Source organism: Coptis chinensis, chromosome 7 (assembly GCF_015680905.1).
Source record: "Coptis chinensis isolate HL-2020 chromosome 7, ASM1568090v1, whole genome shotgun sequence".
NCBI classification, from domain to species: Eukaryota; Viridiplantae; Streptophyta; class Magnoliopsida; order Ranunculales; family Ranunculaceae; genus Coptis; species Coptis chinensis.
Window position 1 is genome coordinate 51982135 of NC_141462.1, and position 14774 is coordinate 51996908.

General features: G+C 35.5%; 2 protein-coding genes, 1 long non-coding RNA gene and 1 pseudogene across 4 annotated transcripts; 3 read left to right on the forward strand and 1 right to left on the reverse strand.

Moving 5' to 3' along the window:
- Positions 1-6924: 6924 nt before the first annotated feature.
- LOC147487882 (protein SLOW GREEN 1, chloroplastic pseudogene) lies at positions 6925-7868 on the forward strand (annotated as a pseudogene).
- A 1794-nt stretch (positions 7869-9662) lies between these two features.
- LOC147487883 (uncharacterized) lies at positions 9663-9968 on the forward strand. Its single transcript, XM_086574171.1, has one exon. It carries the CDS (start codon positions 9663-9665, stop codon positions 9966-9968), a length of 306 nt encoding a protein of 101 aa, XP_086430297.1.
- Positions 9969-11415: 1447 nt separating this feature from the next.
- LOC147487884 (zinc finger protein JACKDAW-like) lies at positions 11416-14764 on the forward strand. Of its 2 annotated transcripts, none has more exons than XM_086575041.1 (4): positions 11416-11616; positions 11885-12036; positions 12125-12521; positions 13451-14764. In XM_086575041.1, exons 2-4 carry the CDS (start codon positions 11892-11894, stop codon positions 14538-14540), a joined length of 1632 nt encoding a protein of 543 aa, XP_086431167.1. In that variant the 5' UTR covers positions 11416-11616; positions 11885-11891; the 3' UTR covers positions 14541-14764. The 2 variants fall into 2 exon arrangements, with proteins under 2 accessions (XP_086431167.1, XP_086431166.1); XM_086575040.1 differs by having other exon boundaries at positions 11418-11557.
- LOC147487885 (uncharacterized) lies at positions 12450-13130 on the reverse strand. The gene is made up of 2 exons (XR_015203112.1): positions 13008-13130; positions 12450-12845 (listed from the first exon to the last, which is right to left on the reverse strand). It is a non-coding gene; the product is annotated as an uncharacterized LOC147487885 (long non-coding RNA).
- Positions 14765-14774: the final 10 nt, after the last annotated feature.

The following is a 14774-nucleotide window of genomic DNA, read 5'->3' on the forward strand; positions in this document are numbered from 1 at the left end:
TTAATCCCATAAATCAAATTGATTTTGGAAAGGGTGTTGTATTAGGCGCCACTAAAATTAGATTGGGCAGCCTCCAGCCCAAGTCCAAACAACAAAGCCCAACCAAAAGCCCAAGACACCACCACCAAATCGCGAAATCGGAAAAACCCCTGAAACCGGTCATCTCTATTGCGCAAAACCCTTCGACGTTATTGCGAAACCCTAACAAAAAAAACCCAAAATCAATTTCGTGAATTGAAGCAATCCAATCCATAAACAATCGCGAAATTACAACCTCACAACATAAACAATCTATTGTTTATTGGTTTGAACTGATTTAGTTCTTCTCACAACAACAATCTCTCGAAATTTGATGGATTGAAGAACTTGAGAACCAACAGGCCCAGCAACAGGTTAGTTCTTGGCGATTGAACTGATTTAGTTCTTCTCACAACAACAATCTCTCGAAATTTGATGGATTGAAGAACTTGAGAACCAACAGGCCCAGCAACAGGTTAGTTCTTGGCGATTGAACTGATTTAGTTTTTCTCACAACAACAATCTCTCGAAATTTGATGGATTGAAGAACTTGAGAACCAACATGTTAGTTCTTCGCGAAATTTGATTTAGTTTTTCTTAATATTAGATCAGGTCAGTTATCATTTTGATTTACTTGTGTTTGAACTGAGTGTTAAACTAGTGTTGTTATTTGAAGCTAAATTGAAGTTGAACTATTAAAATTTACGTGTCATTTTAAGATTAGTAGCTTGGGATGCGAGTTTTTTTATTTGATTCTAAATGGCTTAAATTGTTTATAAAAATGAGCTTTGTTCTAATTTTTAGGTTCTGTCGTACTCTGAGTAGTTTTTGCTTGTATTGAATACAACATCGCACTGCTAAGATTTGGGTATGATTGACGCTGGTTTAGGGGTTGAAACTTGAAAGTGTTCAGTTTTTTTGCAAAGTTTCCAAGTCATCTTGTATCACGAAGCAATTATGTACAAGAGCATTTTTTTAAGATCTGAGGTTTACAAACTTAAGGGTAACTGTTATATCTGGGTTAAGTGGTCAAGATAGGAGTGATTTTTCCTATAAAGTTATTAAAGATGTGAAAGTTGTTCCACGTTTTATTGGTGAGTGGGGTGATATTATTATTACTTTGAAAGATGGAACTATAGTTGATCTTAGAAGTGTTCCTAAGTTTAGAGAAATTGCCAAGTATTGTCATTCTATGGTTGATAATAAGTCTGTTGGGACTGATAGTTGGACTCCCCTCTCCCCTACCTAAAATTGGTCCGTTAGCCAGAGTCTATACTTAGTAAGAACAAGGCTCATAATATTTCGTGTAAACTTACGAGTTCTTGTCGACAAAAAGGAAATAAGTAGCAAAGAGAAGATATACTATGTCAAATTGTACTTTAGAAAATTCATTTTCTCGTAAACTTGTCAGTTGGATAGTAAAGTGAAAGAGGTCATTTGCTAGTGTAGCAAATATCATTATAAAATAACAAAGATTATAAATTTTATTTTTCTCTTGTTTGGCACCGGCTAGTTTAGTTATATAAAAAGCATCATGTAACTAAGTTAGCATCGAAAAGGTCAAACCAAGGTGATAGTTCAAGTGAAATTTGAAAAACCAAGACATTATTTTGAGCAAAAAAAAAATGTTTTTGTTGTTAGTTATCTCCTATGATCTATTTGCTTGTTAGAATCATGTCATTTCATTTCGCATATCTGGTAAAGTGTTTTGGATGTGTTAGGAGTGTCAATTTGAACTATCCATTTGCGCGATGTTATGGAACTTCATTGAACTATGCCGACCGGGTAAGCGTGTTTTGTTGTTCCCGTATGTGTTGTGTAAAGTGAGATATTAGTGTCGAAATCATATTGGTGCAACTTTTGGTCTGGAACTGATTGTATTATAGCTTATAATAGATGTTTGTTTTTTTTGGTCTGCTTTCTTTTCTTCTAAAAGTTGTTCTTTGCTTTTGAGTAACACAAATTTTCTTCTGGGATGGGAGCTTTCTCTTACTCTGTCATTGGAAACAGGGGTGGGGGAGGTTTGTGAGGGGTATATTTTAGTGCTATTACATTCGTTTATGTCCTGAGAGAGGCTTGGTACAGCACTAAATCAAGATAGTGGCTGAAATCCTTTTAATATATGGCCATTATGTTTAACTGAAAAGCTTTGCCCAACAGAAGTTCCTTCTAGCCACATGTAGGCCTCTCATCACTTGAACAATGGTGGCACATGGCAACATGGGTGTGAGTAAGCCATAGGTTTTCGTTGGCAGGCATTGGGGTGATGGAGCTGCCTAATTTGTGGTTCTAGTAGTGTGTATTAGGCTAGGATCATGGGCATGGAGCAGGCTATGCACAATGTGTTGTAAATTGTTATTAAGTACTGGCCTATTAAACCAGCGACCTATCTCTTGGGAAAGGACTTAGAATAAATTTTATCAGAATGTGTTAAATGTTGTGCAGAGGCCCTTGGTTGAATTTAGCCTACTTCTTACTTATTTCTAATGAATTGACATTATGGATTAAGTAAATCATAAGATATTTGAATTGTATAAAGACATACGGAAATTGGTATTTTTTTTACCTTTTCACGTACGCCTCGACAAAGTATTTCAGTTTGACATGAAAACTTATAGTATAACTAGAGTTGATTAGTAATTTGTATTGAGTATTCGAAAACTAATTTCTTTTTCAGGAAAGTTCATTGTTGCATTTGTTCCTGCTTGTGGTGAGAAGGAATATTACTTTGGCAAAATAGCGTGTTCGAGTTATTTGCCCCCTCCCGGTGCTTATTTCTCTTTGTATGGTTTGACAAGACAAGCATCGTTTCTTGGTGGTAAGGTCTTTTTTTTTTTTTCCCCCTAGTTCTCTTTAGATAGCTCCCCAAATTGAAAACAAACAATGTTGCTTAGTCGCTTCATTTTGAGTTCATTCTCTGTCTCATATTTAAGTTCTTTAGTCGGTTGTTTTTCATGTCTTCTTTGAAGACAAGAAATCTTCTCCATTTCCTCTGTGGATCCCTCATAGTAGCAAATTTCCACTTTGGATATTTAGATTAAAACTTTCATATGAAGAGTAATACAAAGTAAAATGTTTTAGATAGGTCAATGTGTGAGAAGAGAATTGATTCACGTAGCTGATTCTTATAGAACATGCACCGTGTGTCTTCATGGTAGATTTCTTTGATTCGCACAAGGACATAATTAAGTCCAAAACCACAAATAGAATGACTCACTGTTTTTAAGTATCTAGCTTCAAAATGTATTGGGGATCAAACTTGTGGCTGTATATAGTAGCTCAAAGGGGACACTTAGGATTATGAACATGCTTCCAACAAAGGTAAACAAGATATACGGGATAGCACTGAATGGATTTCATCTTAATAAGTGTTATATTTTCATCTTAATTTTAAAATATTAGTCCTTCATGTCCCTGCAGCAGCGTGAAAAACAGCAAGACCAGTTGAAAGTTTAACATTGCCAATGGTTTCTTTCAGCCCTTTCCCACGGTTCAACTCCTTACCTAGCTCTGATATTATTAAACACAAAATATGTCCATAGATTAAAAAACACTTGACTGTCTATAACTTTAAAACCACATTTATTATTAAGTCAGGCAAAGCTTACATACTCTTAAGCTTTTTTAAGTCTCCAGACGAAGCGGTTATAAACAGTTCACTATATTTTGAACTTTCACCTGTAAACGAGAACCACCCCATTAGTACAGAAAAAGTATGTTTATATAAGAGTAAATAAGCATGGTTTGTTATCAATTGTCTAATGCCAGTAAATTCTTATCTATGAAATAGGAATGTTTTCTCTAACTTTCATATGTTACTATATTATATTGATGAAAAGAATTCAAAGTCGAGTCTTGCCGGACTTGTCTTACAATAGAGTTGTATGAAAGCGCCGATGTTGTAAACATGTAGGCACATCTCCTAGTCCTTGGCTTAAATTTATTAACTAGAATAAAATCTTAAATTCTTTGTTGACACTATATGTTTTTATTTACATTTCCAGGCTATTGTTCAACCTAATATCCAAAACTTGAAGATAGCTAAAAAGTAAAAACTTTATGTAATCATATCTTTGAAATTTAGGTAACGTGTTATATTCTATATCATCCTTTCATTTTTTTCAATGAATGTTTGTCCCAAAATTTCACATGTCAGTAAAGAATCAGTTGTTCGATCAATGTATTCCTAATATTTACTCTTTGACATCTTTGATTGGCAAGAAAGAGACGTGACTGTTCTTATATTTTCTACAGGGCTTGCAGACATTATTGAAAAGGTTAGTTTTAGAGGTTTTTTAATACTGTTAATAGTGGTTATCCTTTCTTATATGCGGCTAGAATAATGTCTGTTAATAGTTTCTTGTAACTTGTAGTGGTTGTCCTTTCTTAATACTGTTAACAAGTTACAAGACATATAACCATGCCGTTTTGAAAGAACAAAAACTTTTCTTTAGGAAGTCTATCTTTTTCTTCTACTTGCGTCCACCTATTATGCGGCTAGAAATTATATTGTGGGTTGAATATTTTATAGGGTGTTATATACATATGGTTGTTGGAAGGATGTCATTATTGATTTCCAGGTTATGACAGGTTTAAGTATACGAAACGTTTACTAAACAAAGGAAACTCTACCCAAAATTCGATAGAATTTGGATAGCGTAACGCCTCATTCTATTTCTTCATATATACTTAGAGTTATCATAGCAAACTTATAAGTATATTAGTTTTACGACTGTGATGATCTCCCTTCTCTAGTGTTTTTCTTTGTACATTGTTTCTTTAAATATGGTTTATTTAAATATGGTTTACTAATACTTGTTGTATTTTTCTTTGTAGCGATGGGTCATCGATCAAAGAATGTGAAGAATGTAGTGAAAATTACATTCAAGGGTGTGAAGAAATTGTTTGGTGGCGGTTCCTCTAGTGGTGACGCAGTTGGAAGAAAGAGACAAAGGGCAGAAGGGTTAACGGCATCAGCGCGTAGAGGGGACCATTTGGAAAAAGAGATTCCTGAGGTTCCTAAGGTTGATTCATCGAGTGAAGATAGTGTACATAGTGTAGATAGTGATACTAATGTAGGTTTAGATGTAAATATGGACAAAGGGAAGAGTATAGTAGAAGAGGAGAGTGAAGAGAGTGAGGAGAGTAAGGAGGATGATGAGGAAGGTGAGGAGGAGGGTGAGGAGGGGGATGAGGAGGAGGATGAGCAGGATGATGATGTGGAAGAATATGTGGTAGAAGACGTACCACCAGTGGAAGAAGCACCTCCGGTATTGGATTTCATAAGAAAATCCAATGATGATTTGGAGTTTCAAAGAGGTGTGTATGGGGGAGGCCCGTATGAGTCAGAGTTGTTGTATGACTATGCGGTGCATGTCGCTCGCGATGTTTGGGAGAGAATGGTAATATTTTGTTTTTCTTGGGTACCTCAAACATTACCTCAAATGCTTCTTCTTCATCTTCATGTTCCATTCAGAGAAACTTAAGTATTCTAATATGTAGAGAAACTTGAGTATTCTATGTAAGGAGTAAGAATTTTGATGAAAAAATGAGCAAGGAGGAGTAATGAGTATTCTATATATATTTGAAAATTTGATATATTTTGAATAATTGAGTGAAATATGTTTGTAAACCCTAAACTCTAAACCACCCCAAACTAGTTTATTATTCACAATTGAATAAAAAAAAAATGGAAAATAATAAGTTTAGATATAAAACAAATTATTATTTTAGATTTAGATAATTGAGTGAAATATGTTTGAAATTAAAATTTTTTATGTCGGTACGAAATTTGTAAACTCTAAACCCTAAACCCAAACCCCAAACCCCCAAACTAGTTTATGATTCAAAATTTGAAAAAGAAAATAATAAATAATAAGTTTATAAATAAAACAAATTATTATTTTGAATAATTAAGTAAAATATGTTGGTTCGAAATTTGTAAACAACCCTAAACCCTAAACCCCAAACCCCCAACTCCCAACCTAGTTTATGATTCACAATTAAAAAAAAACAAGTTTAGATATAAAACAAATTATTATTTCAAATAATTAAGTGAAATATGTTGGTACGAAATTTCTAAACCCTGAACCCTGAACTCCAAACCTCAAACTAGTTTATAATTCACAATTGAAAAATAATAATAATAACAAGTTTAGATATAAAACAAATTATTATTTTAGATTTTAGCATACTTGATTACATGTTTTAACTTGGTTATAAAGATACTATGTCATAACAGATAAAGAGTGCAGAGTGCATGTAGTTGTGTTGGTGTAATTGTGTTGTTTCTAACCCAATTTTATAAATCGGATTTCAATTTTTCTAATTCAATTGGAATCGTTTGAGTGCGTTTGAGTGTACACTTAAACGACATGTCCACGTCGTTTGAGTGTACACTCAAACTACGTGACCAAGTCGTTTGAGTGTATACTCAAACTACGTGACCTTATCGTTTAAGTGTATACTCAAACTACATGACCAAGTTGTTTGAGTGTATACTCAAACTATATGGACAAGTCATTTGAGTGTTACTCACACTAACACTCAAACTACGCGGCCATATCGTTTGAGTGTATACTCAAAAGACTTGGTCATGTAGTTTGAGTGTATACACTCAAACTACGTGACCATATCGTTTGAGTGTATACTCAAACTACATGGACAAGTCGTTTGAGTGTTACTCACACTAACACTCAAACAATATGGTCACATAGTTTGAGTGTACACTCAAACGACGTGGCCATATCATTTGTGTGTATACTCAAACGACTTGGCGAGAAACGACCCAGAGGATTCGTTTTGGCGATACCGGTTGAATTGGTTGCTGGGCTTGGGCTTTGATGGTAAACTTGTAAAATTTCTTTTTTTTTTAGGGGTTGCCCAATCCAATTTGATGAGTGCCCTATGGAATCACCTTTTGGAAAAGCTCTGTGTAAGATGCAAGAAATGGGGCTCAACCCCTTGGTTTGAATCCGGATGAGTGTAAACCCCTTCCTATTGGCCCATACCACATAACCTCCCTATTTATCGGCCCATATCACAAAAACTCCCTGCTTTCCAATAACAGCGAAATTCCAGTCCGATTTCTATTTCCTATTTTATTTTATTACCCGTTTTACCCTTTTTCTATATTCATTATAATTTCGACCAAGAAGAACCAAGAAATGGGGATCATCTTTTTTTTGAAGAAGAAGTGAAAAACGAGAAATCCCCACTTTCTGAGTTTCTTGAATCACATTCAGAGGCAATTGATGCATTGAAGTCTTTACTAGAACGTAAACTAGAAGATGGAGAACACGAAGAAGCATTGCAGATTTTGAAACGTTTTATTTCAGCCCAACCGTTGGAGTTAGAATGGAAATTTTTAATGGCGAGGTTGTATAATGAAATGGGCGAAAAGGACGGAGCGAGGAAGGTTTATGAAGAGATATAGTTCAAGACCCTTTGTGTTTCGACGCCTTGTTTCAGAATGCATTGTTGATGGACCAATGTGGAGAAGGACAAGCTGCATTGCGATTGCTTGAAGAGAAAATGGTACTTGCTCGGGAAGAGCGTAAGGAGAATGATCACGAGAAATGTTCGCTTGATTATGGGCAAAATTAAGTATCTTCGAAGAATGTTGATGAGGCGTTGAGTAGTTATGAAGAGCTTGCGAAAAGAGGATCCCAACGACTACCGGCCTTATTTTTTATCGGTTTGTGATTTATAGCTTGCTTGATCGGAATGAAGAGGCGAAGGCGCAGTTTGCAAAGTGTCGTGAAGTTTGTCCAAAGGATTTTAAGGTGGAAGGATTTGTGCAAACCCCATTATCAAGAGCGAAGCTCTTTGGGTCAAGCTTGGATAATTGATTCTAGAGCATTGTTTCAGTATTGATAATAATTGGAGGTGAGTACTACCTGAGGCATTTTTATACATGTTCTGCCTTTGTTAAATTTTGTTATTATGTACTTTTTCGTGTTAATTTAGAAATAATGGCATGCCCTCAAAACTCAATGATAGCATAATTGGAGAGTTGTAGGATGGAGCTTGTTTTTCAAGATACTTCTTGTTTTCTAATAATATGTTGCTTCATTGATGTAATTTGAAGCTTTTGAAATCTCCATGCGCTTCTTAGCGCTTCAACAAGTTTTTTCTTTACTCTTGCAATGCATCACTAGTCTCGAGTGAATACGTTACATTTTTTGCTAGAAAATATGTGTGATGTAAACTATATTGAGATAGAGTCGACCGAAGTCGTTTATTGCCCAAGAAGATTTTGTTTTACAAGCAATAGTATAGATAGAGGATTAGCTCGTTGGTGTATGGCCGCCTCCCCCTCTCGAGACAGAGTGCGCTTCATTAGGATATAGGCATGTGTTTAACTTCCGAATGTAACAAAAAACTGTGAAGATCTTGTTCGTGAGTTGCTACAACTTTCATGCTCATGAGACTTGCACATTTATCTTTATTTTTATCCCTATATGCTCTCAGTGACTCTTATAATCAAGGAATATTTTTTTTTATCTTTGTTTTTATGTGAATAATGTAAATTAATTATTACTTATTATTAAGTACTCGATCTAGATCAGAAGTTGTGGATTAAGGGTTGATGTAAATAGAAAAATTATGTTCATAATTAAGTACTTGGAAAAATATCATGAATTCATGATTACTAGCTATATAAAAGCATATGATATGAACAGCAAAAGTTTATTGTTATATTGTGTACATCAATCTACATGTAAAAAGGCTTTCCTTATTCATGGGTCCGCGAGTAGTAAGCATAGTCATAGCTTTCATGTAGTCAATCCTTTGTTCATTTGATATTGGATCCCTGCCTTACTTTCACTTTATTTGGTTTTCCTTTTCTTCCTTGAGAATTATTATCCATGGAAGATCGAATAATAATGATCGAAAGTACTAAGAGTAAATAGAAGGATACCGATTCATTTCACTTTTTGTTGTGTAGTTTTAGAAACATACACCGATTGCGAAGTGCTTCAATTCTCTAAGTAAAATCTTGCTAGTATGCGTCTTGAACCTTGCGAAGCAGTATTATGAAAGGAAAAAAAAAAAAAATTCACGTGTTTTGCTTTGTTCTATTCTTCTTGTGCCCGCCAAATGCTCAATGAACAATTTTTTCTCGCTTTTTCCTTGTGCTGTGGGAAATAGCATGCGAAAGTAACTTATTTTGTAATTATTTTGCGTAAAAAGCCGGGCAAAGAAGGTGGTATGTATTCCAAAGCACCGGAAAGAAATAGCGATGGTGCCAAGTGGAGAAGTTGTTCCATCGACCTCACGGGCATGGAGAAAGTATGGTCGAAAACCAATCAAAGGTTCTCCTTATCCTAGGTATGTATATCCTATGAATGTCACATTAATTAATTTGTAAAGTATCCAATGAACAAATATAATGTTTTTTTTGTGACCAAAACACCAAACATGCATTCTCATCTCATTCACCCATATTACTATTCTCTTAAGTTCATGAATTAAGACGTAACTACTTCTTTTCGATCATCTATTTACAAAGTATTCGGGCATTCATTAATTTAAGGTTTCGTAATATCACGAACTATGATCCGGGGATATTATAGATGCAAAGAAATTTCGAAAGGTTGCTTGGCCAGAAACAAGTAGAACGAAGTCGAACTGATCCAAACATGTTGGTAATCACCTATACCTCTGAACATAATCACCCATGGCCAACACAAAGAAATGCACTTGCTGGCTCAACACGAACACAACCACCAAAGAACAATGCTGTTTCAAAGAGCTCATCATCTCCTCAAACTTCATCAAAACCCAAAAGTTTGAAGGAAGAACATAAAGATAATGTCAGCAATTGTATGTCCATATCTGTGGTCGACGGGTCAATAAATATAAGCTCTATTCCTATAAAAGAGGAGATTGAAGATGTACATGAGGAGGCAATTGAAATGGATGATCAAGATGGTTTGGAAATATGAAAATATGAATTTACATATCCAAATATGAAGTTACATATGTGCATACAAATTTACATATACAAATATGAAATTTCATAGACATTTTTTCTGACAACTGACAGGTGACACAGGTTATGTAAATATGAATTTTCATATGTAAATATAAATATAAATTTTCTTATGAAAAAAAATTTTATATGAAAATTTAAATTTAAATAGGTTAAGAAGACTGTGTAATTTTATATTGTCATATGTAAATACAAATTTACATAGGATGACGTCAGCCCGGTTTGTCCTTAAGCCGAAATTATAAGTAAAGATTGATGACGTCAGCCCGGTTTTTACAGGAGTATTTTGGTATGTTTGGATATTTTTAAAAAATAGGGTTTTTATGGGTTAGTACGTAATGAGAGGGTTTTTATGCTGGTTATGTATCAACCAGGGAGATTAAACCCAAAATCTGGTGTAAGATGTCTAGAGAAGTAACCTCTGACCAGAGAAGAGACGACCGATAATACCCATGATTCAATATGCCTCAAAATAAATAGAAGACAGAAAGCTATCAACTGTATCAACCTTGCTGACATCAATATTCCTTCGAAGAAACCTATGCATACTACATTTTTGATCGATTTCAATTCGGTAAACATTGACGCTAAATCTTGTTTTTTTTATAACTTTTCCAAATAGATTACGGGGAATGTTTATGTTTTTCAACCTTGTCCTTTTCAATACTTCGAAACTGAATTTGGGTTTCCTGATATTTTCAAAATGAAAATGTTTTTTGGTAAACAAAATTTATCCAAGCAAAACTCAAAATGAGTTCGTAGTAGTTAAAAGGCATTAACGTTGGAAATTCACCTAAGAAACCAAATTAACTGATTCTCGCGGCACCCCACACACGCATACACCTACAAAGAAATTGTTGGTGCTCTGTCGAGAAACTTGGGAACTTCGTGCAAATACAGATTAATCCCATGGTACTGACTCGGATAGGCAGGTGTCACGGGCCTATATAACGTATTCTTTCTATGTAACAACCAACAAGACCTCGATAATTGTGACGGCTGCCATTCTAAGTTCAAACCTCTTTCTTGCACTTTGCCACCTAAAAAGAAGTGGTCCACCACCAAAAGGACAGATCTCTGTTAAATTGTTGTTTTTACAAGAAAACAAATTGCAATTATAGTTTAATGATAAGGGTTGGAAAGGCAACTCAGATGAAACAAACCTTTTTACAGTTATTTGACTTGCTTCATTTCTACGAGTACTTTGAATTTACCAAAGGCATCATTCAATCTTCTTTTTAGTAATAAAATAGAAAATAATAATTGGGTGTCTGTAACGTCAGGAGTCTTGACCTTTTAACCCTAACTATGGACAACAGACAAGACACATTTTCATCACTAGATTCTATTTAAATTACAAGTTGCATCTAGAAAGTAGACTAGTAATCCTCAGAGAGAGAGGCGGTGGACCAGCTAAGTTGTAGTCTATTGACTATATTGGCTGACCGACATTGGAACTGAAGACTGAAGTAGGATAAGAAAGGAAAGGAGGATTTGCATGTCTGTGTTCGAGTGACAGAGAAAGTGAGAAGAAGATAAAAAGTGGGTTTAGATTCCTTTCGTAGTTCACTGCTTGTTTTAATCTAAACATCCAAAACAAGGTAATGAGTTTACTCAAATGTTTTCGATTCTGAGTTTTTAGGTTTGGGTTGTCTCTTTTTTTGGCTTGTTTTTGCAAGTCGTTCTTTTGGCTGAATCGTAGAATCAAGAGTTGAATATCTGTTTTGTATTGTGTTCATTTCAGTTTGTCCTTGTTTGTACGGTTCAACTTATTGCTTCTTCGGAAACTAGCTAGCTCCTTTTTCTGCTAAGTTAATTACCAATTCAAACTTCAAACTCACATAACCACTTTGAGTTTTGTTGTTCCAGATCGTATATGATGTCTTCAGGTGATTGGCAGCAGCTTTCAATACCTTCTGCCATCGTCAGAGAGTTTTCCCAAGAACCTAATTCCAATATTACTCCTTTAAACACTACTAGTTCAGCTGTCAAAAAGAAGAGAAATCTTCCTGGAACACCAGGTTAGAGATCTACTAGTTCTTTTTTTTTTTCAGATAAATTTTTTTGAATCTTACTCAGTGCGCTAGCTTGTTATTTTATATTTAACAGATCCAGACGCAGAAGTAGTAGCTTTATCTCCAAAAACTTTAATAGCGACGAATCGATTTGTTTGTGAAATCTGCAATAAGGGTTTTCAAAGAGATCAGAATTTGCAACTTCATAGAAGAGGACATAACCTGCCATGGAAACTTCGCCAGAGAACAAATAAAGAAATAAGGAAAAAGGTGTACATTTGCCCTGAGAAGAGTTGTGTTCATCACGATTCTTCGAGGGCTCTCGGTGATCTGACTGGAATAAAGAAGCATTTCTTTAGAAAACATGGAGAGAAGAAATGGAAGTGTGAGAAATGCTCTAAGAAGTATGCAGTTCAGTCTGACTGGAAAGCTCATAATAAGACTTGTGGGACTAGGGAGTATAAATGTGACTGTGGAACACTCTTCTCCAGGTAGATAAAGTTGAACATTCTCATCCTTTAATTTGTTCTTCTTCATTTGAATTGATTGAATTGTAGACCACTCCTGATTTCTCCAATGTTCATGCATGCCTATAAAATACTTGATATAAATGCGACCATGTAGAGTCTTTGATGGCTTCTGGTCGGAATATATGCGCAACGTAGGTTCTGCTCTTCATAATAGGATGGTACAAACCTTTGAAATTGTGCGCAACTTCCCACATGTTTGAATATGTAACCTTTCCATTTTCTCCTCGAAAAAATGCCCGGACCTGGAAGTGCTTTGGTTGGAAGTTCATCTAAAAATCTTTCAACCTGGGAAGAAGAATATGGAAATAGTTACAGAATGAGTGTCGTGCTTAGTATCACAACAACAAAAAGATACCGCTACCCCATTATTTAAGACAGGCTAAACTATCATTTTCTTTTTCTTTATTTTTTTTTCTTTTTTATTTAATGAAAGTTAAATGTCATTACCAATTCCCACGAGGAGATAAATATTTCAACCACCAAGTAATGGTCAATTGAAGACTTGAAGTAAATAAAGGAAGCACAAGAGTTTCATATCCTACACCAAACGTACGCATGTGATTAGTATAATCAGTGTAAAAAGAAATACTAAGTGACATTGTGAGCAAGAAGTTTGTAACATTAGCTTGACCTTGCATATGCCTACTAGATATTTTGTTTAAGCTAAGGTGAGCATTGTATTATGTTTGTGAAAAGATACGAAGTGAGTGCGTATAGCCCACTAGATAAGTATAGTCTTCAAGAGAATGTTAATGAAACCAAGTATAATTCCAAATTGTTATAAAGGATCACTTTCCCATGTAACTTGCAGCAACTATTTTGAGCGAAGGCCCATTTTACAACTCTACTCCAAGGTGAAAACTGAACACTGCTTTTTATGTTGCAAGCAGGAAGGATAGTTTCATCACACACAGAGCATTTTGTGATGCATTAGCTGACGAAAGCTCAAGATTTACTTCAGTAGCAGGTGCTAGTCTAAATTTCAGGACAGATAGCATTGTGAGAAGTAATCTTCCTCAACAATCAGCTAGTCTACCGCATGGATTTGGAAGCTGGGGAGGCCTAGATGCAGTGAGTATTCCGCAGTTTTGCCCAATGTTTTGTGGAACACACACTTCAATCCCACCTGATTCAAATGAGCAGAAGCCTAGATTATCACTTTGGCTTGATCAGGCCAATTCTCAGATGAACCACATTGATGTGGCTTCCAATTCTGATGCTTTTATGGATTCTAATTCAAGCACTGGCCTATCTGATTTGTTGCAAATGGCTTCTTCAAAAAAATTTGGCTCGTTTTCAACTGATGATTATGGAGGAATTCCGTCACAATGGATGAACAAGCGTACGGGGGAAGCAACGAATGCAGAGCTGTCACTATCTAAGTCACCAAGAGGACTAAAGAAGGAAGATGGTAGCAAAGGAAAGATGGTGGAAAGTTTAGCTTCTTTGTACGCCGATGAAGTAAACCAACATTCAAATACCACACTATTACAAAAGGCAACTCAAATGGGAGCTACAAGGAGCAGTCCTTCCTTTGTAGGTGGGTTCGGTGTTGTAAGTTCTTCTTCTTCGTCAGATACTAATAGCTTCAATCCTCACACTGATCAAACAAAAAATGAGTTCCATCACTTAGTTCGACAAGTGAAACAACAAGAGAATTTGAATGATTATTTTGTGATGAACATGTCAAATGCAATGGGCAACACTTCTACTGGCAATGATATGTACAATATGTTGAATGTAAGCTCACTTGGCGATACAGTGCACAATCTCAATCGTCAAATGATTCAACACAATGCTGATCAAGGCCAGTCTAATATCTTTCGAATGAGCACAGAATCAGTGGAACAAAGCTCAACGAGAGATTTCTTAGGTGTAGGAGGCGAAGCAATTAGCACCCCGTTCTTGCAACAGGAATTGGCAAAATTTTCCTCAATGGGTTCAAGAATGGTCTTGAGCGAATATAATGGAAGTCACTAAGCTATTTTGTTCCCTTTTTTTGGATGTAATAAGCAGGAATATAGAAGTAGCAAGTTCTCTACAATAAGGGGTGTTGGAAACTATAGTAGTCCAAGGCTCTAAGCTGAGGAAGAGGTTAATTATATGATGCGGGGAGATGACCTTTACATCTTGGTAGAAGTTTGACAAGGGATAATTTGAGTACCGTTTCTGGTTGTACACATCAAGAAATGACTGCTTTGTAAGACTGAGTCC

Bases quoted from the DNA above. Each gene is read 5' to 3' on its own strand.
- LOC147487884 (XM_086575041.1), top strand. From the start codon at position 11,892: ATGATGTCTTCAGGTGATTGGCAGCAGCTTTCAATACCTTCTGCCATC. The intron at 12,037-12,124 runs GTTAGAGATCTA...TATATTTAACAG, and splicing joins AAATCTTCCTGGAACACCAG to ATCCAGACGCAGAAGTAGTA. The intron at 12,522-13,450 runs GTAGATAAAGTT...TGTTGCAAGCAG, and splicing joins TGTGGAACACTCTTCTCCAG to GAAGGATAGTTTCATCACAC.
- LOC147487883 (XM_086574171.1), top strand. From the start codon at position 9,663: ATGTTGGTAATCACCTATACCTCTGAACATAATCACCCATGGCCAACA.